At 42.6% G+C, this 25,420-nt stretch overlaps 1 protein-coding gene across 3 annotated transcripts; it reads left to right on the top strand.

Annotated features, from left to right (window-relative positions):
* Positions 1 to 8,459: 8,459 nt before the first annotated feature.
* LOC137164088 (D-beta-hydroxybutyrate dehydrogenase, mitochondrial-like) lies at positions 8,460 to 24,247 on the top strand. 3 transcript variants are annotated; one of them, XM_067564678.1, is made up of 4 exons: positions 8,460 to 8,835; positions 18,510 to 18,551; positions 21,078 to 21,208; positions 23,880 to 24,247. In XM_067564678.1, the coding sequence occupies exons 1-4, from the start codon at positions 8,490 to 8,492 to the stop codon at positions 24,225 to 24,227; spliced, it is 867 nt and encodes a 288-aa protein (XP_067420779.1). In that variant the 5' UTR covers positions 8,460 to 8,489; the 3' UTR covers positions 24,228 to 24,247. The 3 variants fall into 3 exon arrangements, with proteins under 3 accessions (XP_067420779.1, XP_067420778.1, XP_067420780.1); XM_067564677.1 differs by having other exon boundaries at positions 18,510 to 18,662; XM_067564679.1 differs by lacking the exon at positions 18,510 to 18,551.
* Positions 24,248 to 25,420: the final 1,173 nt, after the last annotated feature.

Raw genomic sequence — 25,420 nt, 5'->3', positions numbered from 1 at the left:
TACTGGAGAGGAACATATTTGATATCTATCCTATCTAGCTACAATTAAATGGAAAGATCAACATGATGCTGGGGGGAAAACAATTGTGAAGTAAGATTGACCCATGGAAAAAGCAAAAGGGCAGATTTATCCCTGCACTGGTGTAGGCTCAGGGACAGAGAATGCAATTTGTAACTTGCTGGTTTAGAGGCAGGTCTAGGCTTGAGGGACCTCAAGTGCTCTTGCCTAACTTGTGCCCCCATTGCAATGGCTTTCAGGGAGCTTTGCAGGGGTGCAGAAATTACCCCACATCTGCCTTGTCGCCTCTATGACCCGTACGTGCCTAGGGTAGCCACCTGAAAATGCCAAGACCAGGGCAGGCTGTAAAAGGAGAGCAGATTCTCCCAGCGCTGGTGGGTGACACTGAAGTCAGGCTTCCCAACTAGCCATGAACAGTGCTTCTGATTTCTCACACTGGTTATCAAGAAGCCCAAAATACAAATACACACAGCCCCCTTTACTGCATTTCAGTCTCCGGCTCCCAATCAGCTGCTAGGTCCAGTAAAGGGATCAGTTATTTAAACTCCATGCTCTTTACTAAAAAGGTTTCTCCTGACCCCAAAGGGTGAGCCACAGTACCAGATCAATATAAGTTCGGATCTTACCCAAAATACCACTCTGCCAGCCAATCCTTTAGTAGCTAAAACTAAAGGTTTATTATAAAAGAAAGAAACAAACTATAAGAGAAATGTTAAAGGCTTAAAGCAATCAGATACATACAAATGATTTGAAAGTCCATATATATCAGATTTCTAGAAGAACTGTGGAGTTTGCAGGCTTGTATTGTCCCTCTGGTGTACATCCAGTACCTGGATGGGTCTCAGTCCTTTGTTTCACAGCTTCAGTTTAGTTGTAGATGAGCTGATCCAGAGGTAGGTTGATAGCTGAAGCTGAATCCCGACTGAAGACAAAATGGCTTCCAAGGCTTCTGCCTTATAAATCCTCTGGCCCCTGCCATGCTGCCTGTGGAATTTTACAGAGACCAAAATGGAGTCCAGAGTCACATGGGCAAGTCCTGGTGACACATCAGGTGTATCTCTGGCTTCTCCCCCTGGGCCCATTGTACCTGTGAGTTTCCTTAATGGGCCAATAAGCAGGTGCTTGTGCTGCAGCCATCTTGTCTGGGGTGTCGCCCAGACACAGCACAATTTGAAATACAGAGATATCAAACATATCCATACCTTCCATTATACACATAACACATGAACATAAACAGCATCTTACTTAGCACATTGTAGCTTTTCTAACAGTACCTGACACGGCATACCTCATATGAATTATTACGATTCTGATGTATTGATGTTAAAAAATATAATAAATGCCCCCCCTCCAATCCAGCCAGCATCACAACCTGTTTTTGGCCTGCCTCAGAATGTCTTCTGTACCCAGACCTGCTGCAGACATGCTTCAGGGATGATTGAGCAGGTCCCTGCACCTCTGTGCTGGGATATTCCCCACTGGTGGTGTGGGGTGGTCTTCTAACTGACTGGGGCCTCTCTACACCAGTCTCATTAGTGCCAGGGGGCTGTAGGACAACAATACACTGAGCCCAAAGCAGGGACAGAATAATTATTTTTAAAGCTGTTTCCAGGAGCCTGTGAATTGCCGTGCCGTCACTTCTGCTTGTTGCCAATCTGCCTAGATGTACTGTGCTGTAGAGTTTATCGGTGTTGTCTCCCTGCATTGTTCAGTACTAACGCTATATTTATTTCTGTAATATTTCAATTCACGCAGCTCAAGAGTACTGGCTGTGCCTCTGTGAGAGGCTCATTTAGAGGAAGAAAAGGTTTAACTCTCCTTTCTATTCAAGAGAAGGTCTTCAGGTGTCTGCCTTCAATGCAGAGATCACACTGAGAGAAAGCCGACATTCTCATGTAATCATATGACTCCAGGAGCTGCAACTTTCAGAAGAAAAAAAAACATTGCAAAAGTCTTAATAAAATCACAAAAGCTGGCAACACTGAGGCCATGTCTATACTGCAGCGCTAATTCGAATTAGCTTAATTCAACTTTTAGAAACCGATTTATAGAAATCGCATCAGACTGTCCACACTAAGGCGTTTGTGCTGGTTTCTTGCGTCCACACTGGCCAGCCTTAATTTGAATTACAAAGCAGTGCAATGTGGGTAGCTATCCCACAGTGCAACTATCCATGGTGGCTGTTGGGACGAGTGTCTTTGTCCCATGATGCAACGCTGCTTCCCCTACCCTGCCCCCTCCCCCCAAAACAAACAGGAAAAGGATTTTCACGCCTTTTTTTACTCCTCCTGATCACCATTGCTGCAGAGACATGGAGCCAGCTGAACTCTGCACTATAATTGTGAGCGTGACAAATACATCACGGCTTATCATGGGGTACTTTAGAAAAAAAGCAAGAATGCGAAGCAGATTGATCTATGCCTCCGTGACTGCCCTGCTACAAGACATCCAGCAGAACAATTCTCGATTGCTGCAGAACACTCCCTTGAGACAAGCTATGACAGTGGAGAAGAGAGTCGACATCGCTCTCTGGAAGCTGGCAACCCCCAACTGTTACTGCTTGGTTGGGAATCAATTTGGAGTTGGTAACGCTAAAGTGGGAGCTGCCGTGATTCAAGTGTGCAGTGCCATAAATAGAGTTCTGCTACGAAGGGTAGTGACTTTGGGAAATGTGCAGGACATAGTGGAGGGGTTTGCCATGATGGGTTTCCGAAACTGTGGGGGGGGCCATTGATGGGACGCACATCCCCATCTTAGTGCCTGCACACCTGGCAACCAAGTACATAAACCGCAAGGGGTACTTTTCCTTGGTCCTGCAGGGGCTTGTGGATCACAGGGGTCGTTTCACAGACATCTATGTGGAGTGGTCTGGGAAGGTGCATGATGCTTGTGTATTTCGTAACTCGGGGCTGTTCTCTAAGATGCAGGTGGGCACTTTCTTCCCTGACCAAAAAATTCACATCGGGGGTGTGGAAATGCCCATAGTGATCCTAGGGGATCCTGCTTACCCATTGCTCCCTTGGCTAATGAAGCCGTACACTGGTCACCTTGACAGTGACAAGGAGTGTTTTAATAAGGGGTTAAGCAGTTGCAGAATGGTTGTAGAATGTGCCTTTGGGCATTTAAAGGGTAGATGGAGGAGTCTCCTGAATAGGCTGGACGTGGGTGAGAAGAACGTCCCTTCTGTGATATCTGCTTGCTGTGTTCTTCATAATGTGTGTGAAACCAAGGGGGAAAGGTTCCCCCAGGGTTGGGCTGTGGCAGCAGAAAGACTGGCCGCCAATTATGAGCAGCCACATGCCAGCACTACGCTCAGAGCTAACCACAGAGCACTTTGCATTAGGGAAGCTTTGAAAACCAGGTTCTGCAATGAGATGCGGAGTGATTTCTGTTTCTGTATGTTGTTTGCCTTTCATGATCCCCCATACCCCCCTGTATTTTGCTTGCCTTTGATGATCAACCCACTCACCCACCCTCTGTATGTTGTTTGCCTTTAGTGATCATCCCACCCCCCATATATTGCTTGCCTTAGATGATCAACCCCCTCACCCCCCGTATGTTGTTTGCCTTTAATAACCATCCCGCCCCCCCAACCCCCTTCAATATCTGTGCCCGAGAAATCCCTCCTGAACCAGATATGATTTAATAAAGAAATGTGGAATGATGCAAAGCTTTATTTTTTAACATTCAAGTCATGGGGAAATGGGGGCGGGGGGGTCATTCACTGTCTCCAGGGGTAGGGTGGTAGCTTGCTGGCCAGCACTCAGTGTGGCCGCCGCAGATTTCTGCTCACATCCATCAGAGTGGAGGTAAGCATGTAATGCATCCTGGACAATCTCCTCCGAGACCTATTGGGGGCTGGGGAGGGGGAAGGCAGCATAGCCATCGGTTGAGGAGCATTATTGAGGGGCTGCAGCGGGACTCTGTCCACGAGACGCCGTAAAATATCTGCCTGGTCCCGCATGAGTTGCAGCATCTCCTGCGTGGTGCTGCGATCATTGTCCTGTATTTGTCCCATGTTATGAGACAAGGTCAGCCACCTCGCTCTTTGCTCTCTCTGTCTGTGCGGCTGCTGAGGCGTTCATGAGGTCCGCAAACATGTCATCCCTGCTTTCCCCCCCCCCCCTTTTTCTAATATGAGACAGTCTGTCAGCAGCACTTCTTAAGGGTCGGTCCACTGTCGGGGTGTCTGCAGAGTGAAAGATAAATAACAAGGGAGCCCCAGTTAGCATATTAAGAAAGTGATACAAATGTTTCTATTTCAATAATGAGCCCATGATCAACTGTAGCCACATGAAGCATAGTGAAGAAACTCTTACAAAAGTAACAATTTCCATAATGAGCCCATGAAATAATGTAACAAATGATTTCCTCTCTCTGCTTGTATTTAAAACCCATTCAGAGACCAACTGCTGACCGCGCGGTTGGGGGGGGGGGGGTTGAAATCTCTGCTTGTATTTCAAACCCTTACAGAGACAAACTCCGAAGGGCTTGTTGTGTGTGGGGAATCACTGCTTGCATTTAAAACCCATTCACCACGTAGTGTGTGGGTGGGGGGGAGATGCTGGCTGCCTTGATTGCAGAGAAGAATCCTACCGTGGAGTGAGGGACAAGGCAGCCCTCCCCTGAAAACTTTTTTCAAGCGAGGGAGGGATAACAGATTACTTACATTAAATTTTCCATGTGATATCAGATGATAAACGTAGTGTTTGTCAGCACATAAAAAACTGAGCCCTGGGTAAGCACCCATGGCAGTCAACAAAATGCATGAGATCCCCCTCCCCCTTCCCACCCCAATGTGCAAGGACAGAAATGCTAATAAGAAAGAAAACTCACCAGATGTGCCTTCCATGGGATCATTTGTGCTGTCCTGTGTGCTGGTGGACTGCACAGGAGTCAGGAATAACTCCTGACTTTGTGGGAGAATGAACACCCCGCTCTCCTGTACCCTAAAATTGCATACACCTCATCATAGAACCTGCATGTTTTGGGAGAGGAGCCAGAGTGGCTGTTAGCTTCCCTGGCTTTCTGATACGACTGGCGCAGCTCCTTGATTTTCACTCGGCACTGCTGAGCGTCCCTCTGGTGTCCCTTGTCCAGCATGCCCTGGGATATCTTCCCATAAATTTCCTGATTCCTTTTGCTACCTCTGAGCTGAGCAAGAACTGACTCCTCGCCCTACAGCCCGATGAGGTCTAAGATCTCTGGTCGACTCCATACTGGAGCGCTTTTGGGCTTTGCAGTAGCCATGCTGAGAACAGTGGGAAAGCTCTCTCCCCGCTAGCAGCAAGCACAGGAAATGAAGATTCAAATCTTCCCGGGGCTGCTTGAGGGGAGGGGACTTTAAAATGGGGCATTATGGGATAGCTTCCGGAGGTCAATTAATTCGAATTTAGTCCTATTGCATCTACACTGACACTAATTCAAATTAACAAATTCGAATTAGGTGCTATGCCACTTGCAGAGGTGGTCTTATTAATTCAATTTTACAGGCACCTTAATTTGATGTAACAGTAGTGCCAGTGTAGATGCGGGAGTTATTCATTCGAACTAAGGGACTTTAAATCGACCTAAGCTGCCAGTGTAGACCAGCCCTGACTCATCTTTCTGCTCGTAAATGGAGCATATTTGATCCATAAATCATTCAGGCACAATTAATATGACATTCTTACAATCACCTTTTGAAGCAGAACAGTACTAGAATTTTTAATTATTAAAAAAAAGAATTTCTATTCCTAATGAGTCTGAAATTAATTTCCTGAATGTGGACCAATGCCAACTTGTCTGAAGAGAGATTGAAACAAAGGGGGGAAAGAACTGCCCCTCTTATTCTTAATGACATGTTACCTCTGAACTCTAATTATGACACCTCAATTGGCAACATCGTTAACTATTTCAATGTTAATCGTTTTAGCAGAAGTATCCAGCTATCCTGGGATTGTGGATGGATTGTAAGTAGAAGACCATCACTTTCTACTCCAATACAACCTCTGTTTGGAACAAACCCAGCCTTCAGAGATGTAGCACTATATCTTTCTGATACCTTCCCTTAATATTATTCCTTTTCACATAGTAACTATAAAATGAAATCAATACCTTGTGGAAAAAAATGTCTGAGATATGATAACAACCTTCCTCAAAAGTTTGCTGTAAATCTGATTCATTACTCCCTCTAGGGTACCCCGAAATTTCACTGGAATAAAATACATTTTTGGTTGCAAAAAATATTTGATCGCATTTTATATTAAGGTTCCATTTATAAATGTTTTGTAAAGAGTTAATAAATCATTAATAGCTTTTATAAGCATGTCACTGACATACATAGCATGTGCTGTAGATGGCTATAAGCACAATAATGGAAGGGATTATATGTGGTTATAAACCATGTTAGCAAACAACCTATTGCCCTGTTGGACTTTATAACAATCAATAACTGATTAACCATTTTATTCAATTAAAATACCTCTTAATCTTTAATTAACTCCATTATAAATCTCTTATAAATAGAACCTTAATATAAAGTGTGACCAATTACACTGTGAGCAGTTCATCTTTAATCAATTCAGTTGTGAGTTGTAAAATTGTGAAGTTTTTCATCAGTGGTAACAGGAAATGTATCTGTATAAAGAGCCTATGAAATTAGAAAAAAAATACAGAAATTTCATATTTTTCTGATCTGAAGGGGTGGCTAGGAACTTATGAAAAATTACCTTTAGTAATTTTCTATCACTGAGGGCTGTACCGTAGCTATGCCACAATAGTGTCATAGTGTAGACATGACCGTACTTACATTATGGAATCTCATGAGGACCTGCTGAGAGCCCTTTTTCATGGATCGAGATCCTCCTGACAAAGAAAGGACAGATCCTCAGTTGGGGTAAATGGTCATAGCTCCATTGATGGAGCTATGACATTTACTCCAGCAGCGGTTCTGGCCCAGAGTATATTCCAGGAGCCTGAACCTTCATCTGGTATTACACTGGTATACCTCCATTGCCTTTAATGGAACTATACACTGGTATACCTCCATTGACTTTAATGGAACTATACACTGGTATACCTCCATTGACTTTAATGGGACTATTTCTGATGTGCACACATTGCCTTAATTGGGAACAGGCTGAGAAGCCCTAGGGATCCATTTTATAATTGTGCAAATGCACTGAAAAGTGCAAAGAACAGTGATATTCAGTATTATGGGAGTTAATGTGCTTATGGTATATACACAATGTAGCCCACTACCAGATTAGACTGAATTTCTCATTTAGGGTTTTCTTTTTAGAAATGCTCATTGATGAAAAAATTCAATTTAACTACGTGTGAAATACAGCTGCCCTGAGGGGAATCAGAGGGTGTTTCAGCCTGGACAATGTGGTTCTTAAAATAATTGCTTTTGATTCCTAGATACCACATTGTAAATAAGTTGTTAGACAGCTGCAGTAGGGAGTATCTTCTTGGTTAATGTTTGTATAGTTTGAAAATTGTTCCCACTTACTTTCGGAAAGAAAGAAAGAAAGAAAAAGAAGAATTAATTTCTGTCATAATAACATGATAATAAATGGTATCAAATTAGGTTATATATGCTTTAAAAGGGGTAGAATTGTTTACCAGGAAAGGACATACCTTTTTTAAATAAAAGCCCAACGAATGACACTCACAATAGTTGTATGCAGTCTTGTTTGTCATCCTGTCAGCCCCAGGATATCAGAGAGACAAGGTGGCTGAGGTCTTACCTTTTATTGGATCAACTTCTGAGAGACAAGCTTTTAAGCTACACAGAGCTCCTCTGCAGGTCTCACTGGACTTGGAGCTCTGTGTAAGCTACGAAGTGTGCCTCTCTCACCACAGAAGTTGGTCCAGTAAAAGATGTGACCTCACTCCTCCCATGTCACTTACAATCGTGACACTCTCCTGTGTCCCTAAACCCCGACCATGTAACCAGCCACAGAGGAAATTAATCACATCTCTTTAAAATACCAGCAAAAAATAAACAACCCCTTTGCCCAGCAGAGTTTTGACCCTGAAAAAGAGAGATGTGCCAGAGAGGCCGTGCAGCCCCCCAGGGGCCTTCTGTTGCTCTTGATCTGATGTGGAAGGGGCTCGGCTCCTGCAGTGATGGGCCGCTGAATAAAACCCTAAAAGAGACGCTAGGGATTTTTTTAGGCCAGATATCGAAAAAGAGCAAGACACGCAAGTCAGGACCAGCCCCGCCCCTCAGCCCCTCCTGTCTGCAAATCTCCCTCCTTGCAAGAGACCAGCCCCAGCTAAGCGCAGCATCCAGGAGCCAGCCAGCCAGGGGAGAGGCTCCACGAGACCAGAGGATGCCCCTTTCTCCGCCCCCTCCCCGGGGGCAGGGCAATGCTCCGAGTCCCCCTGCAAAGGGAGGCGGGGCGGGGGGGATTTCTCTCTCTCTCTCTCTCTGTGCAGTGCCACCGGCCAGACTGAGCGGCGCTGGGGGAGACGCAGCCACCATGTGGGAAGCGGCGGCTCTGCTGCTGTTGCTGCTGCTGCTGCTGCCGCTGTCCCTAGTGCTGCTGCCCAGGTTCCGGCGCGAGGCCGCGCTGCAGCCGGCCGGCCGGGCTGTGCTCATCACCGGCTGCGACAGCGGCTTTGGCCAGCTGCTGGCGCTGCGCCTGCACCGCCTGGGCTTCACCGTCTTCGCCGGCTGCCTCTGCCCGGGCGGGGAAGGGGCGCGGCGGCTGCAGAGGGAAGCCGCCACCTGCTCCGGCCGCCTGCGGGTGCTGCAGCTGGATGTCACCCGGGAGCGGGACGTGGCCGCCGCCAAGGAGGTCGTGCTGAGCAACCTGCCGGAGACCGGTGAGAGCCTCCTGCGCCCAGCCCTGCCTGCGCCGAAGGCAGCCCGTCCACACGGCACTGCCTTGCTCCGAATCCTGCCCTCTGCCCCTGGCTGCACCCCGGGCCAAAGACCACGGGGTCCTGCTGCCAGCCAGGGCAGAGCGACTCAGCGTCCCCCCACTCCCGGGGCCAGGCAATCTCTGCGGGCGGGGTGGGGGAGCGCGGGACGCTGGGCCGGACTGGAGCAGTTTTTAATCCGGTGTGAGACTCGGGGCTGGGAGTTCCACCTGCCTAGCTCTGGGGGAGCGCGGTGGCAAAAATAAATAAATAAATCAAATCAAGTCGATGAGCACCAACCAACTTTCATGTGTTGGAAACGCCTTGGGGCAGGGACCCTGCCGCCTTTGTCTCTCCTCTGCCTTTTGGACCGCCCCGACTTTGCTTTGAGACTTAAGAAAGCAATTCATTGAGCTGGCCATAAAATATAAAGCGGAAAGGAAACTGTGAACTAAATGTCCCCTTTCCCTTCCAGCCAGCTCTGTTAGTTAATAAGGGCTTTGTCTGGTGTGTTTCATAGCAGCCGAATATGCCCTGTGCTGAGTTAGGTGATGAACAGAGCTATGTACAATTTGATGGTATTGGGGACAGAAGCTCATGAAATCTTTCTCTTGAGGTTTGATTGCTTGCACTTTGGTTTGCTCTGGCTGGGTTTGAGCTTTGAGATTTGGGTGGGGATGCACTCAAAAACTGGAACAAAAAAAGTCAGCTGGGATCATCACTTGTTTTTTGAGACTTAGCCATAAATCAACCCAAACTGTTGCTGTTGTGAATTTGTATTGTGGTACTACCTCAGAGGCCCAGTCATTGACCCCTTTGGGCTAGGTGCTGTGCAAACACAGAACAAAAAGACAATCCCTGCCCCAAAGAGTTTACAGTCACAAGCCCTTCAGTGAACCTTGCCTAAGCTTCAAGTTTGTAATGAAAAAGGAAACCAGCCAAGTTTTACTTATTTAGGGGTTTCTTTGCAAGCATTTTGCAGAGATCTAATCATAGGTAATAGTATGAACGAGAGCAATTAAGAAGTACAAGCAAGAGGGAAAAAATAGTTTCAGGAGTGATTTGAAAAGAGGTGAATAAATGCAGGACAGCTGCAGAGAAGAAGGCTCTTGTACCAAGAACTACCAATTATTTATCATTCTAATGTTTTGTTTTATAAAGCTAGAGCATAGGACTTGGTCAGATTTGGGATGGATATTGAAAAGAGAATGTAAAGTCTAAACTGTATACAGTATGAATAGCAGACACCAAAGGGAGTGGAAAGGAGATACATGCTCATTTGCACTCTTCATTAGACCTGTTATACATAATAGTAAAAATGAGACAATTTCCCTTAAATTAGGGAAAGCATGTAACCAGAATTGCTTTGTCATGTAACCATGCTAGAGATGGAAGAGCGCACTGGAAGCCTCCTTTCACCAGCTCCCTGCCCCACCTGAACATCAATAGGGCCGAATTTCCATCTAGCACTCTCCTGGGCAATGAGCTCCATGCAGGAGGACACTCTGCCTGCATAGAGATGAATTAATTTCAGTGGCCTATGTACTAGCCCAAATCCACCCACCATGCTTTCATTTTAGGATTGGGTTGTTGGGCAAAAAGTTGGTGAGGGGACAGCAGCACCCATTAGCCTCCACATAATAATGAACTTAGGGTATATTATATTGCACAAAATAATCACAGGCAGCACAAATCCCTGCTTACCTTATCAGAACAGTGTTACAAACTGCCATGCGTGAACTTATTGGACCAAAATCATGCATGAATTAATATGTGCCACATACGGCAAAATTCTTTATAGACTTAAGTCTGCAGGACGTAAACACTTCTGTTACCCATTAAAGCCAATGGAGTTGCATAGAATCAGGGAGGGATTTAGCCGACAAAAGTAAAGTGTATTTCTAATTCCGAACGAATGATTCTCTTTAATACAAAAGTTATAATGAAGAATAAAGCACATGATATGACCATGGAAATGCAGGACACATTCTTGACTAGCTTGTTAGGATATGTCAGGGGAAAGAAACAAGAATATAGGAAGTAAACAAAAGTACAGAAGCCTCTCATTAAGTATGTGTATTTATGGGTTATCCTGACCTCAACTGATTAAGTCTTCCCCTTTTAAGTTCTTTTCCCAGATTTAGAAACAACAGCTGAATGCCAAAGATGTTTATAGACAGAGCCCAGGGACTTAAAGCAGCATCACCCTGAAACTCCTGTTCAGGGATCATTAGTTGTACTTTATACCAATGCTGTAGCTGGCATCTATTCAGTGAAACCTTGACGAAGTGGGTTGCAGTCCACGGAAGCCTATGCCAGCAGAAATTAAATGTGTTAGTCTTTAAAGTGCTACAGGACTCTTGTTGTTTTTGCTGTATACAGACTAACACGGCTACCCGTCTGGAACTTGATTAACAAGGTTAGCATGCCAAATTGGTGGTGTTATGAAAGACTCTTACTGCAAGGCCTGATTCATAGGAAAAAGGAAATTTTCCAGGGATTATGCTTGTTTCAGTTCATTTACACAGAATGTGTAGATCATAATGTAGACATTATTTTAAACTGATCTAGACTTTTGAGGCCTGATCCAAAGCCTAAGGGAGTCAACAGAAAGACTCTCCTTGCCTTAAATGGGCTTTGGATCAGGCCCTTAATGAGACAGTTATACCTATTATGTTATATTACATTATACATCATCAGGATCTTGTATCTATTATGCATTTTATGGTGCTCCTTCACTTTTTTGCTCAACTTCGCTGCTTGAGCAGTTATTGAATGTGTTATGGAAAGAACCAGGCAGTCAAAAGGTAAAGTGGCTTTACAAATCCTACCAGCATGTACCTCACTTGAAAAAAACCTTTAAATTATTAGGCAATCATCCTCCTACGAGTATATTGACATTAAATACGAGACACTGGCTTAATTTAATATCTGATTTAACACAGTGAATTCCAAAGGCCTTATTACTGCTTTGCAAAATATAGGGACATAAAACATTTCATTTTAAGTGGAACAAAAACTGAGAAACCAATGTATGTGGGACTGACATTAGCAACCTTATGGCATGGGTTTCTTCAACAAAGTAAGGATGTGGTGATCCATCTCTTTAATTAAAATGGGCCAGATTGTGCCCTCCCTCCTTTCACGATTGCCCAGTGGAGGTGGAGAAAGTAAGGACCCTGCCTCCTATGTGAGGCCTGGGTAAGGGTCTTTTAGAATTCCTTACCCTGTGCGTGTGGGAGGAGACAATGGCGTAGGGGCCGTTTCTGAGTTCTGCTTGCCTCTTCCTTCCTATTTCCCAAGAGCAACTCACCACAAGAGGGCAGGCCAGATTTGGGAGGCAAAAGTATGCAGCACTGCTTAAAGAGGTGTAAGCAATTACTTACTCTGCCGTGCAACCCAGCTCAGGGCATATACGCAGTCCATAAGACAGTGCACCTCCCAGTTTAGCCCAATATTTCAGAAGGGCCTAACGGTGCAGCCCTTACTCACACTGTTCACCTCATTGGGACTCTTGGTGAAAGCTATGGACCTTGGTTGATTTCAGTTGGACTGCTTGTCCCAGTAGGCACTGCACAGTGTGAGTAACGATTGCAGAATCAGAGCCTAAATGAATGAAATGTAAAAATGAGATCCTTAACTCCTCCCCTGCCCTTTAAAAATACATATGATGTTGCAGGTAAAATTCTACCCTGCATTAGACAAATGATGTGCATGTATATTATTTAGCCACTTGATAAGTACTGCATTTTGTGTGCTACATAGAGTTCCAGACAAAAAGTAGTACCTAGTAAACAAACCCAGATCAAGCAAGAACTCAAGCTGTCTGGAAGCCTATTTGCTTATGTCTGTATGTATAATAGATTTTTTTATAATAAATTCATCCTGCTTAAGAACGACTGTGATTCTGGAATTCCATATGCTATAACACAGACTAGGTGGTATTACTCCAAGTGTAATAAAGACCTTTCAGCCAAATCTTCCAAAGGGGTGACAGATTTTGGGTGCCTCAGTATAAAGACTTCAATGGAAGTTGTGGGTGCTCAGCACCTTGAAAAATTCGGCCTAAGGTGATTTGTTTTTCAGTAACAAAAAAAAATTAGTAAACCATTCGGATAATAATTTTGATAAAAGTTTTTTAAGAATGTTGCAAATGTATTTGTGGGGAAAAACAATGTTTTTTTTGAAAAAGTCAATTTTTTCACACATTTTTCAATTGAAAAATTCTTTTGAAAAAAGTCCAATTTTTTTTTTTACAAAAAACCTTTTTATTCAGAAAAAATCTGACTTGCGTAATCATGACCTATGAATTTCTACAGAGGGAGAACATATTTGATAGCCGAGAGCTCTTTATCTAGCAGATGAGGGTAAAAAAATACAATGGCTGGAAGTTGAAACTAGACAATTTCAAGCTGAAAAAAGGAGCACATTTTTAATAGTGAGGGTAATTAACTACTGGAAAAGCTTATGAAGGGATGTGGATTCTATATTATTCCCAATCTTTAAATCAAGATCAGATATCTTTCTGAAAGATATGCTCATGTTCAATCACAAGTTATTGGGCTTGATGCAGAAATTCTTGGTGAAATTCACTAGAAAGTATTCTGCAGGAGGTCAGTCGAGATGATTAAAATGGTCCCTTCAGACTTTAAAATCTATGAAAACATCTTGCATTAGAATAAGTTCACCTAAGGTTTCCCATTCTAACTGCTGAAGATAGCTAGTTTTAAGTCTTGCTGTATAATTTGCTGACCCTTTTAATACTGTAAAAAATATAGTTTTGTGCATGAAAGAGGTGTTGGATCTTTTGAGTCATTAAATATTTGTCCTTCAGACATGATCTGGCAAAAAGCTGTCTTATGAGCCCTTTTTTTAACTAATAGGCCAGTATTGTGTCATTTTTTTTTTCCTTTGTCATAAAAGGAGTAATTATTTACTCTTTTTCTCTAAGGAGATGAATCAGTTTTCCTCTAGTGTTTATTATATCCCTAAATAATATTTCCTCCACTCTAGCCTTCTGCAGAACTTCATTATTATTTGGATTTCAGTATCACGTAGAGACCCCAGACAACATCAGGGCCTCATTGTGCTAGGCTCATAATAAGAGACAGGCTCTTACAGTCTACATAGATAAGACAAACAAAGAGTATCATGTACAAGCAGAAGATGGGGAATTGAGACTCAGAGAGATTAAGTGATTAGCCCAATGTCACACAGGGATCTGTGAGAAACCAGGAACAGCATCCAGATCCTCTGAATCTCACTCTATTGCCTTAACCTCAAAAGCTTCCTTCTTCCCAAATTCTAATCTATGTTTTCCATCTTCTCTAGGGTCCCTCTTTAGGCTGCTGTTCTTTTAAACATCAGTTCACTCATAAGTGTCATTTTGGCAGCTTTCCATAACACAGAATCACTACAGCACTGTGTTCCTTGTTTGCCATGTTCTCTGACATATTATTTCTCAAGTTTTTAAGGCTGCCCTCCTTTTGTAACATAGTGTTACATACGGCCCAATGCTTAGTCAGCTACAGGACCCATAGGAATTCAGACAGACGTCAGTAATATCAGTATAAAAGCAGATATGAAAGTACTGTTAATACCTGATTGGATACTCTCTCTTTATAGGTTGTTTCTCTCTGTAGATATATGGTCTATTCTAAACTATAAAACCAGGCGTGATTGAAAGTCATTTTCCATGGTATCTTGCTTTCCCTAGACATCTGCCAATTGTGGATTTTAGAGGGTCTGTTGCCCCCTTTTATTTTTATTATTTTTATTATTTTCGGGACTAGGAACCGAGTTAAGATTTCCAGCTCTGCAGATGGCCCCCTTAATACATTTAGTCTGAGCCCTTGTCATCTTGCTTAAGTATGGGAAGATTGTGTCATTTGGGGCCTGAGCTAAAGAACCTGAAGTCAATAGGAATTGTTCCATTAACTTTAATGGGCCATGGATCAGAATTCTGATGTATTATAGTCTCCCAACTGTTCTCCTTACAGTCCTCGCAACCCAAAAGACGAGTCCCCTTTTAATTAATTCCTCTTCTTTTCCCCCTTCTTGTAAGTGGTTGCATACAAGTCCCCTCCCCATAATTGTTGTCTTTTACTATGTTTCCTGCAGGGCTGTAATGTCAATGCCAATTTTTAGGTGATTAAGTACTTTCTTCCACTTGATTGGATTATTCAGTCTGTGTACATTTCATTAAAATACCTTAACATTCTTGAATCCAATATTTCCGAATCTATTAACCAAAATAGGTCCACGATACCATATTTTTCTTCCAGTTTGCCCGTGGGCATGTACTCAGAGTGGCAACAATACCAATCAAAACCACCAATCAAAATCATCAATTGTTCTTGGAAGAATGCTCTTCTGATTGATGCACTGGTCTGGGACTCTGGAGATTTTAGTTCAATTCCTGCCACAAACTCCCTGTGTTACACTGGGCAAGGCACTGGGATCTCTCCGAATCTCAGTTTTTCATCTGTAAAATGGGAAATGATGTGTCTTTTGTCTATCTTGTCTGTTTAGATTGTAAGCTTTTCAGGAAAAGGACTGTCATTATGTGTATCTAACATAGTTAAAACAATGGGGCTCCAATTTTGGTTGGGGCCTCTAGACTACTGTAATCACCATCATCATCCACATGGAAGGTGGTATAACACAAGCCTTCGTTAGTGAAACACCCTCTTTTACCACTTATAATATAATGAGCAGAGCTGAATGAAAAGTGGGGAGAATGTTTCAAATGAAAAAAATAAAATAAAAATAAAAAACGTTCTAAAATTTTTTTCTGTTTTTGAAACCACACAAATATACACAGAAATAAATAAATCAGGTTTTTTTCTTCCTTTCTCTCCCTTTTTTCTTTTTCTCCTTTTTTCATTTCATCACTGAAAGGGAGGAAGGAAAGGAAAAGAACAGGAAGGGGAAAAAATGAAAGATTTCCATTGATAAACTGGAAAATTTAAAGAAAAATCAGTGACAATTTGTTTTCCGAAAAACGAGCATTTTTCACAAAAATTTCAAATGAAAATTTTCAACCAGCTCTGTGCTTTCTTCAGTGAGTTCCAGACTGCCAGCACACCTCCATATCTACGAGAAACCATGAATATTTACTAACAATATATTTCACAGAAATAATAACCCAATTGGCATCGATCTTCTCACAAGCTCTTTGTTTGTATATTCCATAAAACCAAGGGTCAAATAGTCCTCTCCTGTCTGTCTGCTTATGCATAACCTGGACAAACTCAAAAATATTCAAATTTGAAATTTCAAAAGAGAAATAAACCTAGAAACAGCACATTTTTATTTTGCTTTTCACATTTTTCACCCTCTTTTCATCTTGGATTCTCATTTGCTGATTATGAGTGTAGCTTCCTATTCAGGAAGTGATTAACTGCCCCATAGCCTTTTCTGAGAAGTCAAGGAATTTATTAGCGTCTTATGATGTGCCAAGAGATTTGGGTTTGTTGTAAAGAATATGAAGCTTTGCAAGGTACCACACTGCAGACTCTGGACCCAGCTGCATAAGATTTTATATATTTTTAAACCAGAGTGAATTATGTTATCCTTTTCTGTGTTTCTACCCACACATCAGAAAGAACATCAGGGTATCTTCTTTATATGAAATAGACATAATTTCACCTGGCAGGTTTAGGAGTTTTTCTTTGCCCAGGGGACAGCCTGCCCTACTCCCCCATTTGGAAGCCCCACTAATCTTCAATGAGGCCTCCTAAAATGAACCTCCAGATCCTCTAGTTTATCTGTTAATCTTTGTCCTCAGAATCCATTTTAACGACCACGGTGTTAGTGAGAATCTCCCTCCCCCACTTCCCCCGGCCTCTAATTCTGTTTGCAGCTTAAGTCGTTCTGTTTCTGATAGAATCTGTACACTGCCCAACATCTATCCATTGGGGGGGAGAGGGGGATTTCAGAAAGCTGGATAGACACTGGATGAGATCCTGACCAAGCACTGCCTTGAGGTCTGGAAAGGCAAAATCCAGTGAAACCAGCATAGTGGCTTTGCATAGGCAGCTCAGAAAAAGGAGAGGCTGAGCAAGGAAACCCTGGAGCCTGCTCCAAGAGGTGGTCTAAGGGAGAGCCGGGATAATGTCCATTAGGTCTATGAATTATGCAGCTCCACGAGCCAGAAACCTTGCTGGTACAGCTGCAGCAGACTGTGATCCCTGCCACAACTGGTAGCCATAGATTACAGTGTTGATGCCCAGCACCCTGTGTTGGGATTAGGAGGAAAGATTCCATTATCCGCTCCAGCCCCCACAAATACTCCATTTTCACTGATTCTGCACAGGGGATGTGAAAATGACCATTTGTATCAAATGCTGCCTTCAGATAGGTATGTGCAAGCCCCTTGGGGGGTGGCAGTAAGCAAAGCTGACAAACCTGGGAAAGACTGAGGGCAAGTCTACACCACAAAATGATGTGGACCTGAGTTACATCAACATACAGCCACCACAGTAATTAAATTGCTTTTGCGTGTCCACACGACGCTCCTTGTGTCAGCGGGGCGTGTCCTCGCCAGGCGTGCCTGTGCCGATTGAACTGTCCATGCGGGGCGTTGTGGGATGGCTTGGGAAAGGCAGCAACAGTTGATGTGAGCAACGCAGTGTCTACACTGACACTGCATCGAGCTAAGTGCTACGCCTCTCGTGGAGTAGAGTTATTAAGTCGATGTAGTGGACGAGTTACATCAGTGGGAACCACATTTTAGCATAGCTGTTTACAGAGTTAAGCTGACCTAAGCTGCCTTACGTCGACCTAACTCTGTAGTGTAGACTAGGCCTCAGCTATTGAGTCCAATACAGACATCCCTATGTGATTCTTAATGACTTCAGCCTGGAAATACCTGCAACAAGCATTTGAGGACAGGATCTGGAGTAATGTTTTCAAAAACGACTAAGTAACTTAGGCTCAGTCCTATCTTTTAAAGTGACTTAGATGTCTAAGGCCATTGACTTTCAATGGGACTTGGGCTCCTAAATACCAGATGACTTTTGAAAACAGGATTTACGCTCTCAAGCTATTTAGACACTTTTGAAAATGTTACCGTTTGGCCTTTAGTCTGCTTAATGTTGTTTTCACAAAGCTGCTCATAGTTAAAATAGCAGGATTCATATAGTTAAAATACCTTGATATGCTGTTTTTTGGCATTAGAAAGTGTCCTCCCAGATCATGTTATTCATAAATAATATAAGGAGACAGTATAGTAAGTGATTATTAAATAGCGCTGAGCAGATTGATACGATCAAATTAATGGCCACAATTATGTTCTTTCATTAAGCAAAATGTGCATGTGCTTATGAATACAAACCTAAAGTGTAATGTACCAAGGACTTATTTCAGATTGTCCCCATTGTGGTGGTCAGTGATAACTTGGTATATAAACTGCTTGCAAAAGCTCTGCTTTATTGTGTGTCAGTTCCAAGCAGGTGGTCATAACAACCAGGGCTTCACAACGCCCTGCCTCTGTCTGGGAAGTTCAGTCCTCAAAGGCACAGTGCAATACCACACCCATCATATGAACATTGTTGAATGCTCTGAGGGTATGGTGTCCAGTTTGTCTGGTGGTTAAATATGTTGTAGGCAGGAGTCCAATTTTTTTTCCCTTTCAGGTTTTTGGGGATTGGTGAACAATGCTGGAATATCGACATTCGGTGAGACAGGGTGGCTGCCTATGGAGAAGTATGAAAAATTTGTAAATGTGAATCTCTTGGGGTGCATAAGGACAACATTGGCATTTCTTCCTCTTCTCAGGAAATACAAGGGTAATCCTAATCCAATGTAATTTACAGTTGTAGAGTAATTAGTTTACTATAATTAAGGTAATGTAGCAGCTACAATAGAGGCCTCGTCTCTCTCGATTAACTGAAACAAAACCAGTATATTGTCCAATATTCCTGAAATATTACCTGAGAGGGCAACCTGATCCTGAAAAGAGGGCAAGGAAGTACAGGGTGAAAAAAGTAGTTTGTTTTAATTTATGATGAATTAATGACAACAAATAACTGTGATTGAAAACCGAGGAAAATGCTTAAAGCTAGTTGTCAGCAGCCTTCCCTCGAGTTCGAGTGCACGGGACTATCAGCATTGGCACTGGGACACACTCAGCATGGGCAAGCACTTTTAAATTTGTTCCAGTATTTAGATTGTATGCTTTTATTATTCATTGCTTCTGTGAGGAAGGATGATCTTGTGGAGAAGGACTCAGGAGATTTGAATTCAATTTTGGCTCTGCCACGGGTTCTCTGAGTCCTTCGGTGGCTCACTTAATCATTCTGGGTCTCTGTTGTCCCCATTTAATAGATGGGGATAATAATATTTCCTTTCTCCCACCCTTTGTCTGTCTTGCCTTAAGCTCTTGGAGGCTGGGATTGTCTCCTACTATGTGTGTGCCCAGGGTCCAACACAATGAGGTCTTGGGGTCTCAGTTGGGGTGTGGAGGTGCTATTGTAACACAAATAATAGAAAGTGCCCTGTGATCTAGAAATGGATGCTTTTATCTTACCATTTATCCCTAAGTCATAAATATGCAGCTCTTCAGCCTCCTAGTAACACTGCTCATGATTTTTCGATGTACGGGGAAAAAATGTAATGAAAACTTAACACACTGTAAAACTAATGGCCAGGTTATCACAAGAACACAGCATTGCTTGTGCCTATTTAGAAGCTATGGAAGTGCTATACTGGTAATATGTGGGATGAGAGGTCACTTTCTTTCTATGATATGTTGTCGCTAACACTCTATGACCCAGATCCTGCAAAAACTTACGCATGTGCTTAACTTTAGGCCCTGTATGGAGATCCATTAAAGCTAGTCCTGAAACATGGCCATGACTGTAACAATTACTATTTTGTCCCAACCGCCTCTCATTCTGGCCAATGGAGATAGGTCCTGTACAAGGGAAGTGCACAGTGCACCCCAGAGATCCCAGAGTGGCCACGCTGTCCTGAGGTTCCTGAGCCATTGCGTCTTCCTGCCACAGAACTTGTTATAATTTGTGTTGCAGTAGCACCTAGACGCCACAACTGAGATCAGAGCCCCATTGTTTTGGGTGCTGTATATAGAATCATAGAAGATTAGGGTTGGAAGGGAGCTCAGGAGGTCATCTAGTCCAACCCCCTGCTCAAAGCAGGACCAACGCCAACTAAATCATCCCAGTCAGGGTTTTGTCAAGCCAGGCCTTAAAACCCTCTAAGGATGGAGATTCCTCCACCTCCCTAGGCAGCCCATTCCAGTGCTTCACTACCCTTCCTAGTGAAAAAGTTTACATACATACACACGGTAAGATGCAATCCCTGAGCTGAATAGTTCACATTCTAAATAGGCAAGGCAGACAAAAGGCAGGGAGAAGGAAGTAATGTGATCCCCATTTGATAGGGGAGCTTTGAGGCACAGAGACATTAAATGACTTGCCACGGTCACACGGTTATTCTGGGGCAGGAGTTGCACCCTGATCTCTTGAGTCCTTAACTGCAAGATCATCCTGCTTCTCAGTGTCTATGGTATCATTTCTAGTTCTAGTTCTAATGGCAACATTTCTAGTTCTATGGCATAATGATTTGTTGGAGCTGTAGGAGTCGCACTGGTATAAAGCTGATGTTAAAGTGGAATCAGACCCATAGCGATGAATAATTAGACACTATCTCGCTCCCTATTGCAGTCCTCCTTTTAGATGTACAATCCCTTCATTTTCGTGCTGCAATCTCTTTCCTCCTCTCTGTGGAGGGGTTACACAGTTCCTGGTCTTCCACAGTTTCCAAAGAGGACCATGATATATTTCACTAGGGAACTTAATAAATGTAGGAATTTTGTGGTCAGGGAATTCTCTAGTTGCTGATTAAAGCATGGCCCTTTGCATTAATGTTCTCAAACTACACTCTTTATATCTGAACTTACTGTCTCAGAACTGGGGTAAGTTGCAAATTGTGAATATAGTACACTTAGTCTGGTTCAGCACCTACAAATATATATCCAAGAAATGAGACTTTTGCAGGAAGCTTGGCTTTTTGAGCTACAGAGATGAACATACTATAGTAAGGATATGCTGGGAATGCACATCTTAGGCACACTGCAGAGTAAGGCAGTTATGAGGGAAAGATTAGGAGGGAAAATAAGGGATTTAAATATAAAATTACATGATTTTGAACATTTGAACAATGTTTTTTCTTCCTCCCTCCAGGGCGTGTAGTCTTTATGTCTAGTACTACTGCTTACTTTACTCTTGGGAATGGCATTTACTCTATGACCAAGGCAGCCTTAGAAAAATTTTGTGATTGCTTAAGACTGGAAATGAAGAAGTTTGGAGTGCTGGTAAGATACTTATTAAGCTTTTTCACCCACAAAAACTGTTTGCATATTTCAGGACTAAGCATTAATTTTGCGGGAAGAAAGATGTCTTCTATATTTACATAGCACCTTTCCTCCGGAAACTGTACACACATCACTAACATGCACTTATTTCTAGGGTGCAGGGGGAGCAAGCAGCTTACACAGAGGATGTTGCATATTGGTGAGGGGAAAGGGAAATTTTGGCCAGACAGACTCTTACCCTTGTGAAAAGTCATATTTAAAAGCCCCTTCCAGCATGTAATTAAGTATATTGATAATGGAAAGGCAAAGAGCTGAGTCAGCCCTGGGATTCCAGCCTCTGGTTCTAGGAATTCTAAGATGCAGATTTTCCTAGAATTTACATTGGTTTCTAGGCACGTGATCCCCAGCAGGCATTGTGGAGTTGGGTGTGCTGGGTTCTAATTCCCAGCTCTTTGGGAAGTCACTTCCCCTGTGTTTCCTCTCCCATCCTTTGTTTGCCTCATCTGTTTACATTGTAAGTTCTCTGGGGCAGGAACTGTCCTCCACTATGGGTTTATATAGTGCTTGCCAAGGAAAAAGAGGTTGTAACAACACACAGTAACTAAAACTTCCCTTCAGTGGGGCAGCTTCAAAAGGACTTCAAAAGAGAGTGGCGTGAGATAAGAAGGGAGGAAGACCAGGTTGCCTGGGGAGTGCAATGATCTGGTGTCTCTCACTCACAGAGCTCCTGTGGAGTTTCCAGTAGGACCTAAAGGTTCCCTCCTCTGGTAGAAAATCTGAACATTGGAGATGTTCCCTCCCCACTAGATTGCCAGGGACTGTGTTCCTAGTGACTGGTGAAATATGCACCCCCTGAAGCAGGTCGTCTTTGACTATGGCACACTAATGACCAGACCTAAAGCTTAGATCACTAAACAGCTCACCTAGCTTTTTTCCTTTGAATCGTTCCTCCATTTAAAATTTAAATCCCCATTTTACTGCTCACTAAATATTCCCCCCCGAAGGATTTACTGCAGCATATACTCATTGTATGCACTGCTCACAGCAGTTTTGTTGTGGAAAAGTTGTAGCTGTTCAATAACCACGCCATTTTGGAAAAAATATAAAATGCTATAAAATCATTTGCATTCTGCACTTGGACATACCTACAGCATGATGAGGATTTGAACTGCTTAGCTAAGGATAATCTTGAGTGCCTAGAAGTGCTTAGTTTAAGAGGTTAGCTGTTCTAGTTTGGTTGGATGTCAAAGTTCAGAAATATATTTCTCTAATAATTACCTTTTGCGAATATATATGGTGGCAGTATTTATGAGGATTACTTTTATATCCACTCACAATGGGCTAATCTGTGGCTGGCCTTTAGCTAGTCCCCCTGGTCACCTTTACCTCTGCACACCACCTGCAGAAAGGCTTCCAGAATGCATCCCCCTGGGAGTCTGTCCCTATTTCTTGGAACAACTCTCCTAAAAAGGGGCAAGGAGCAGATGGAGCACAGCTCTATCTCCTCTATCCATTGACCAGCCGAACTGACTGCCCAGTGTACAGGGCACACAGTTCACAGTGTGTTGCACCCATTAAAGGGATATAGCAGTTGGGGTTAGGACTAAGGGGCTGTTTAATTGCAGTGTAGATGTTTGGGCCACTTCCCACCCCTGCAGGGTCCTAAAGCCCATGCTCCAGCCCGAACCTGAATGTCCACACTGCAGTTAAGCAGCCCCTTAGCCCAAGCCCCTTAGCCCGAGTCAGCTGGCCCGGGCAAGCCACAGGTTTTTAATTGCAGGGTAGACAAACCCATAGTGTCACTGTTGCACGATATAGGCAGTTTTAACAAATATGCTGTTAACCACTTACCAGTAGTCAGATATTCCAGGTCAAATGTGCCTGTTGTAGTGCCTAACATGCCCTGACATTCCACTGAGATCTCTGGGAAGCTACAGAACAGCAGCACCAATGCTAGCAAGGACAATGGAGACCCAGCAGCAAAAGATTTGGAAACTTTGGATGTACACCTATATACACAGAAATCAGTGGGCGTTTTGCTACAGATGCCATTGGGATCAGGAGTATGATCTTTGTCCCAATATACTTGGAAATCAAAGTCCATTACCAGTTCCTTAGAACTGCTAGGAAAAGAGAATTTCCATCCCGTGAGAAATTCCGACATTTCATAATTTTCTTTCGTCTCACAATGGGACAAAAAGTTGACATTTCTAAATTTACCATGTAACAGAAACTTGGAAACATTTCATTTTGGAAACATTAAAATGAACTTATCCAAATGTTTCCTTTAGATAATGTCAAAACATTTTGTTCTGATGATGTTTCACTATTATAAAAAATGTTAGATATATAAATATAAAATACACTATGCAATATATAAATACATATAAAAATAAATTAAAATTTAAGAAAGTTTAAAAAATTAAGTCAACGTAAAGTGAAACAAGTTGAAATGAAACAAAGTCAAAATGAAATACTCCATTTTGATTGTAATCAACACATTCCCAAGAAACATTTGATTGTGAAGAAACCACATTTTCCTACAGAACTGTTCTGTTAAAAAAAAAAGAAAAAAACATTTCGACCTGCTCTGCTGCTCATATTATTTCACTGAATGCAGAGAAGCTGATTCTATTCTAATAGTTATTTTCTCATATCATTTGCCTTTTAGGTTTGTGTTATTCAGCCGGGAAATTACTCACGTTCAACTAATATTCAGCCGCCAGTCAACGCAGAACAGATTTGGAATGAACTTAATGAGGAGGAAAAGGCAGTCTACAATAAAGAATATGTGAAAAGATTTTCAGATTTTTTCAACAACATACTTAAGGAAGGGAGCACCACAGCCCATGAAGTTGTAGATGTCATGGTGGAAGCTTTAATTTCCCCTGCGCCCAAGGCACGCTATATGGTTGCAAAGCTAAAGGAAAAACTGTTAGTCCTCATATGCACAATTTTCCCAACTGTTGTGATGGATTCATTTCTGTCCTATGCACTGAGTAAAGTAAATCTCACATAGCCTTATGGAGAGAATATTGACTTCTGTTTCTGTTCTATCATTTGGGTTGTACCACTTTTGTAAGCAAAGGATTTACAGTTTGATCTAAAGCCCATTGAAGTCAATGGACAGACTCCCATTGACTGGTATGAGCTTTGGATCAGACTCTTAAACAGGAGTGTAACTTTTGCATGCTGAAATACATTTGTAGTTGAAGGTAAAATAATTAACTTGGACTCTGGGACACAGCATTTCTCCACTCGTAAGGATAAACCCACATGCTGCTGTATTCCTTGCCTGTTAAACCCAGTGCATTTTATTTTTCTATTGACTGTTTCATACGAAAGTATCACAGAATGCTTCCAGGTCAGTTACAAGTAGACTGTATCCTACAGTAGCATTGACGGAAACAATCAGACAGGGATGATGAATGCAATCATTTTGAGAGTCTGAAATAGTATTTTATTGTTTTGTTGGAGGCAGAGCTAGGAGTGTTAGGCTAGGAATGAGAAATGGGCACTGAAATAGGTTTGAATGGAGGCAGAAGGGTGCAGAGAGCTAGGAAGTCTTAAATTAATTATGAAAGCATAGTCCCTTCCTAATGGAATAATGGCTACCACTGTAAAGTGTTTTAAGCTTACAAATATTTTGCTGAAATCTGTAACACCAAAGCAAGTATGTCATGTGCTTTGAAAAATAAATAAGTAGCACATTCCACTTGCATATGAATATTCATTCCTAATACAATTTATCCACTCTATCTAATGTCCAGATTAACCTATACATTAATTAAGCTAAAGTGCAGTCAGAGAACTAAACACAAAAGATGGCAAGCAGTTAGCACTGCACAATCAACCACTAGTAGTTGAGGAAAGCCTGCACATATAGCTTGTAGCTCAGTTTGATGTTTAAGAGGTTCCCTTTCTTTCTGTCAATATAGGAATTAATTTAGGGTCTGATGAAAAATCTATTGAAATCAATGAGAAAAGAGTCTCATTGACTTCAATGGAAATGAATTAAGCGCTCACAAAAGGTGCTAAATTGACACGTGAATCTGCTGCCACATAGATTTGCCTCCATACAGGAGACTGCTCTAGAGGAACTGATTTGTTGCCATGTGTGTGGCATGGATTCTTCCCCTTCATGAACTGGACTGAGAGTTCACCAGCTCATTCCAGATCTGTCAGAGACTGTCACCGAGGAGCCTAGATGGT

The sequence above is a fragment of the Emydura macquarii genome, unplaced genomic scaffold (genome assembly GCF_026122565.2).
Source record: "Emydura macquarii macquarii isolate MOO-44397 ecotype Brisbane River unplaced genomic scaffold, CSIRO-AGI_Emac_v2 contig_2676, whole genome shotgun sequence".
Classification (NCBI taxonomy): Eukaryota; Metazoa; Chordata; order Testudines; family Chelidae; genus Emydura; species Emydura macquarii.
Note: the sequence above shows the minus strand (reverse complement) of the source record. Positions and strands in the feature narration are given on the sequence as shown.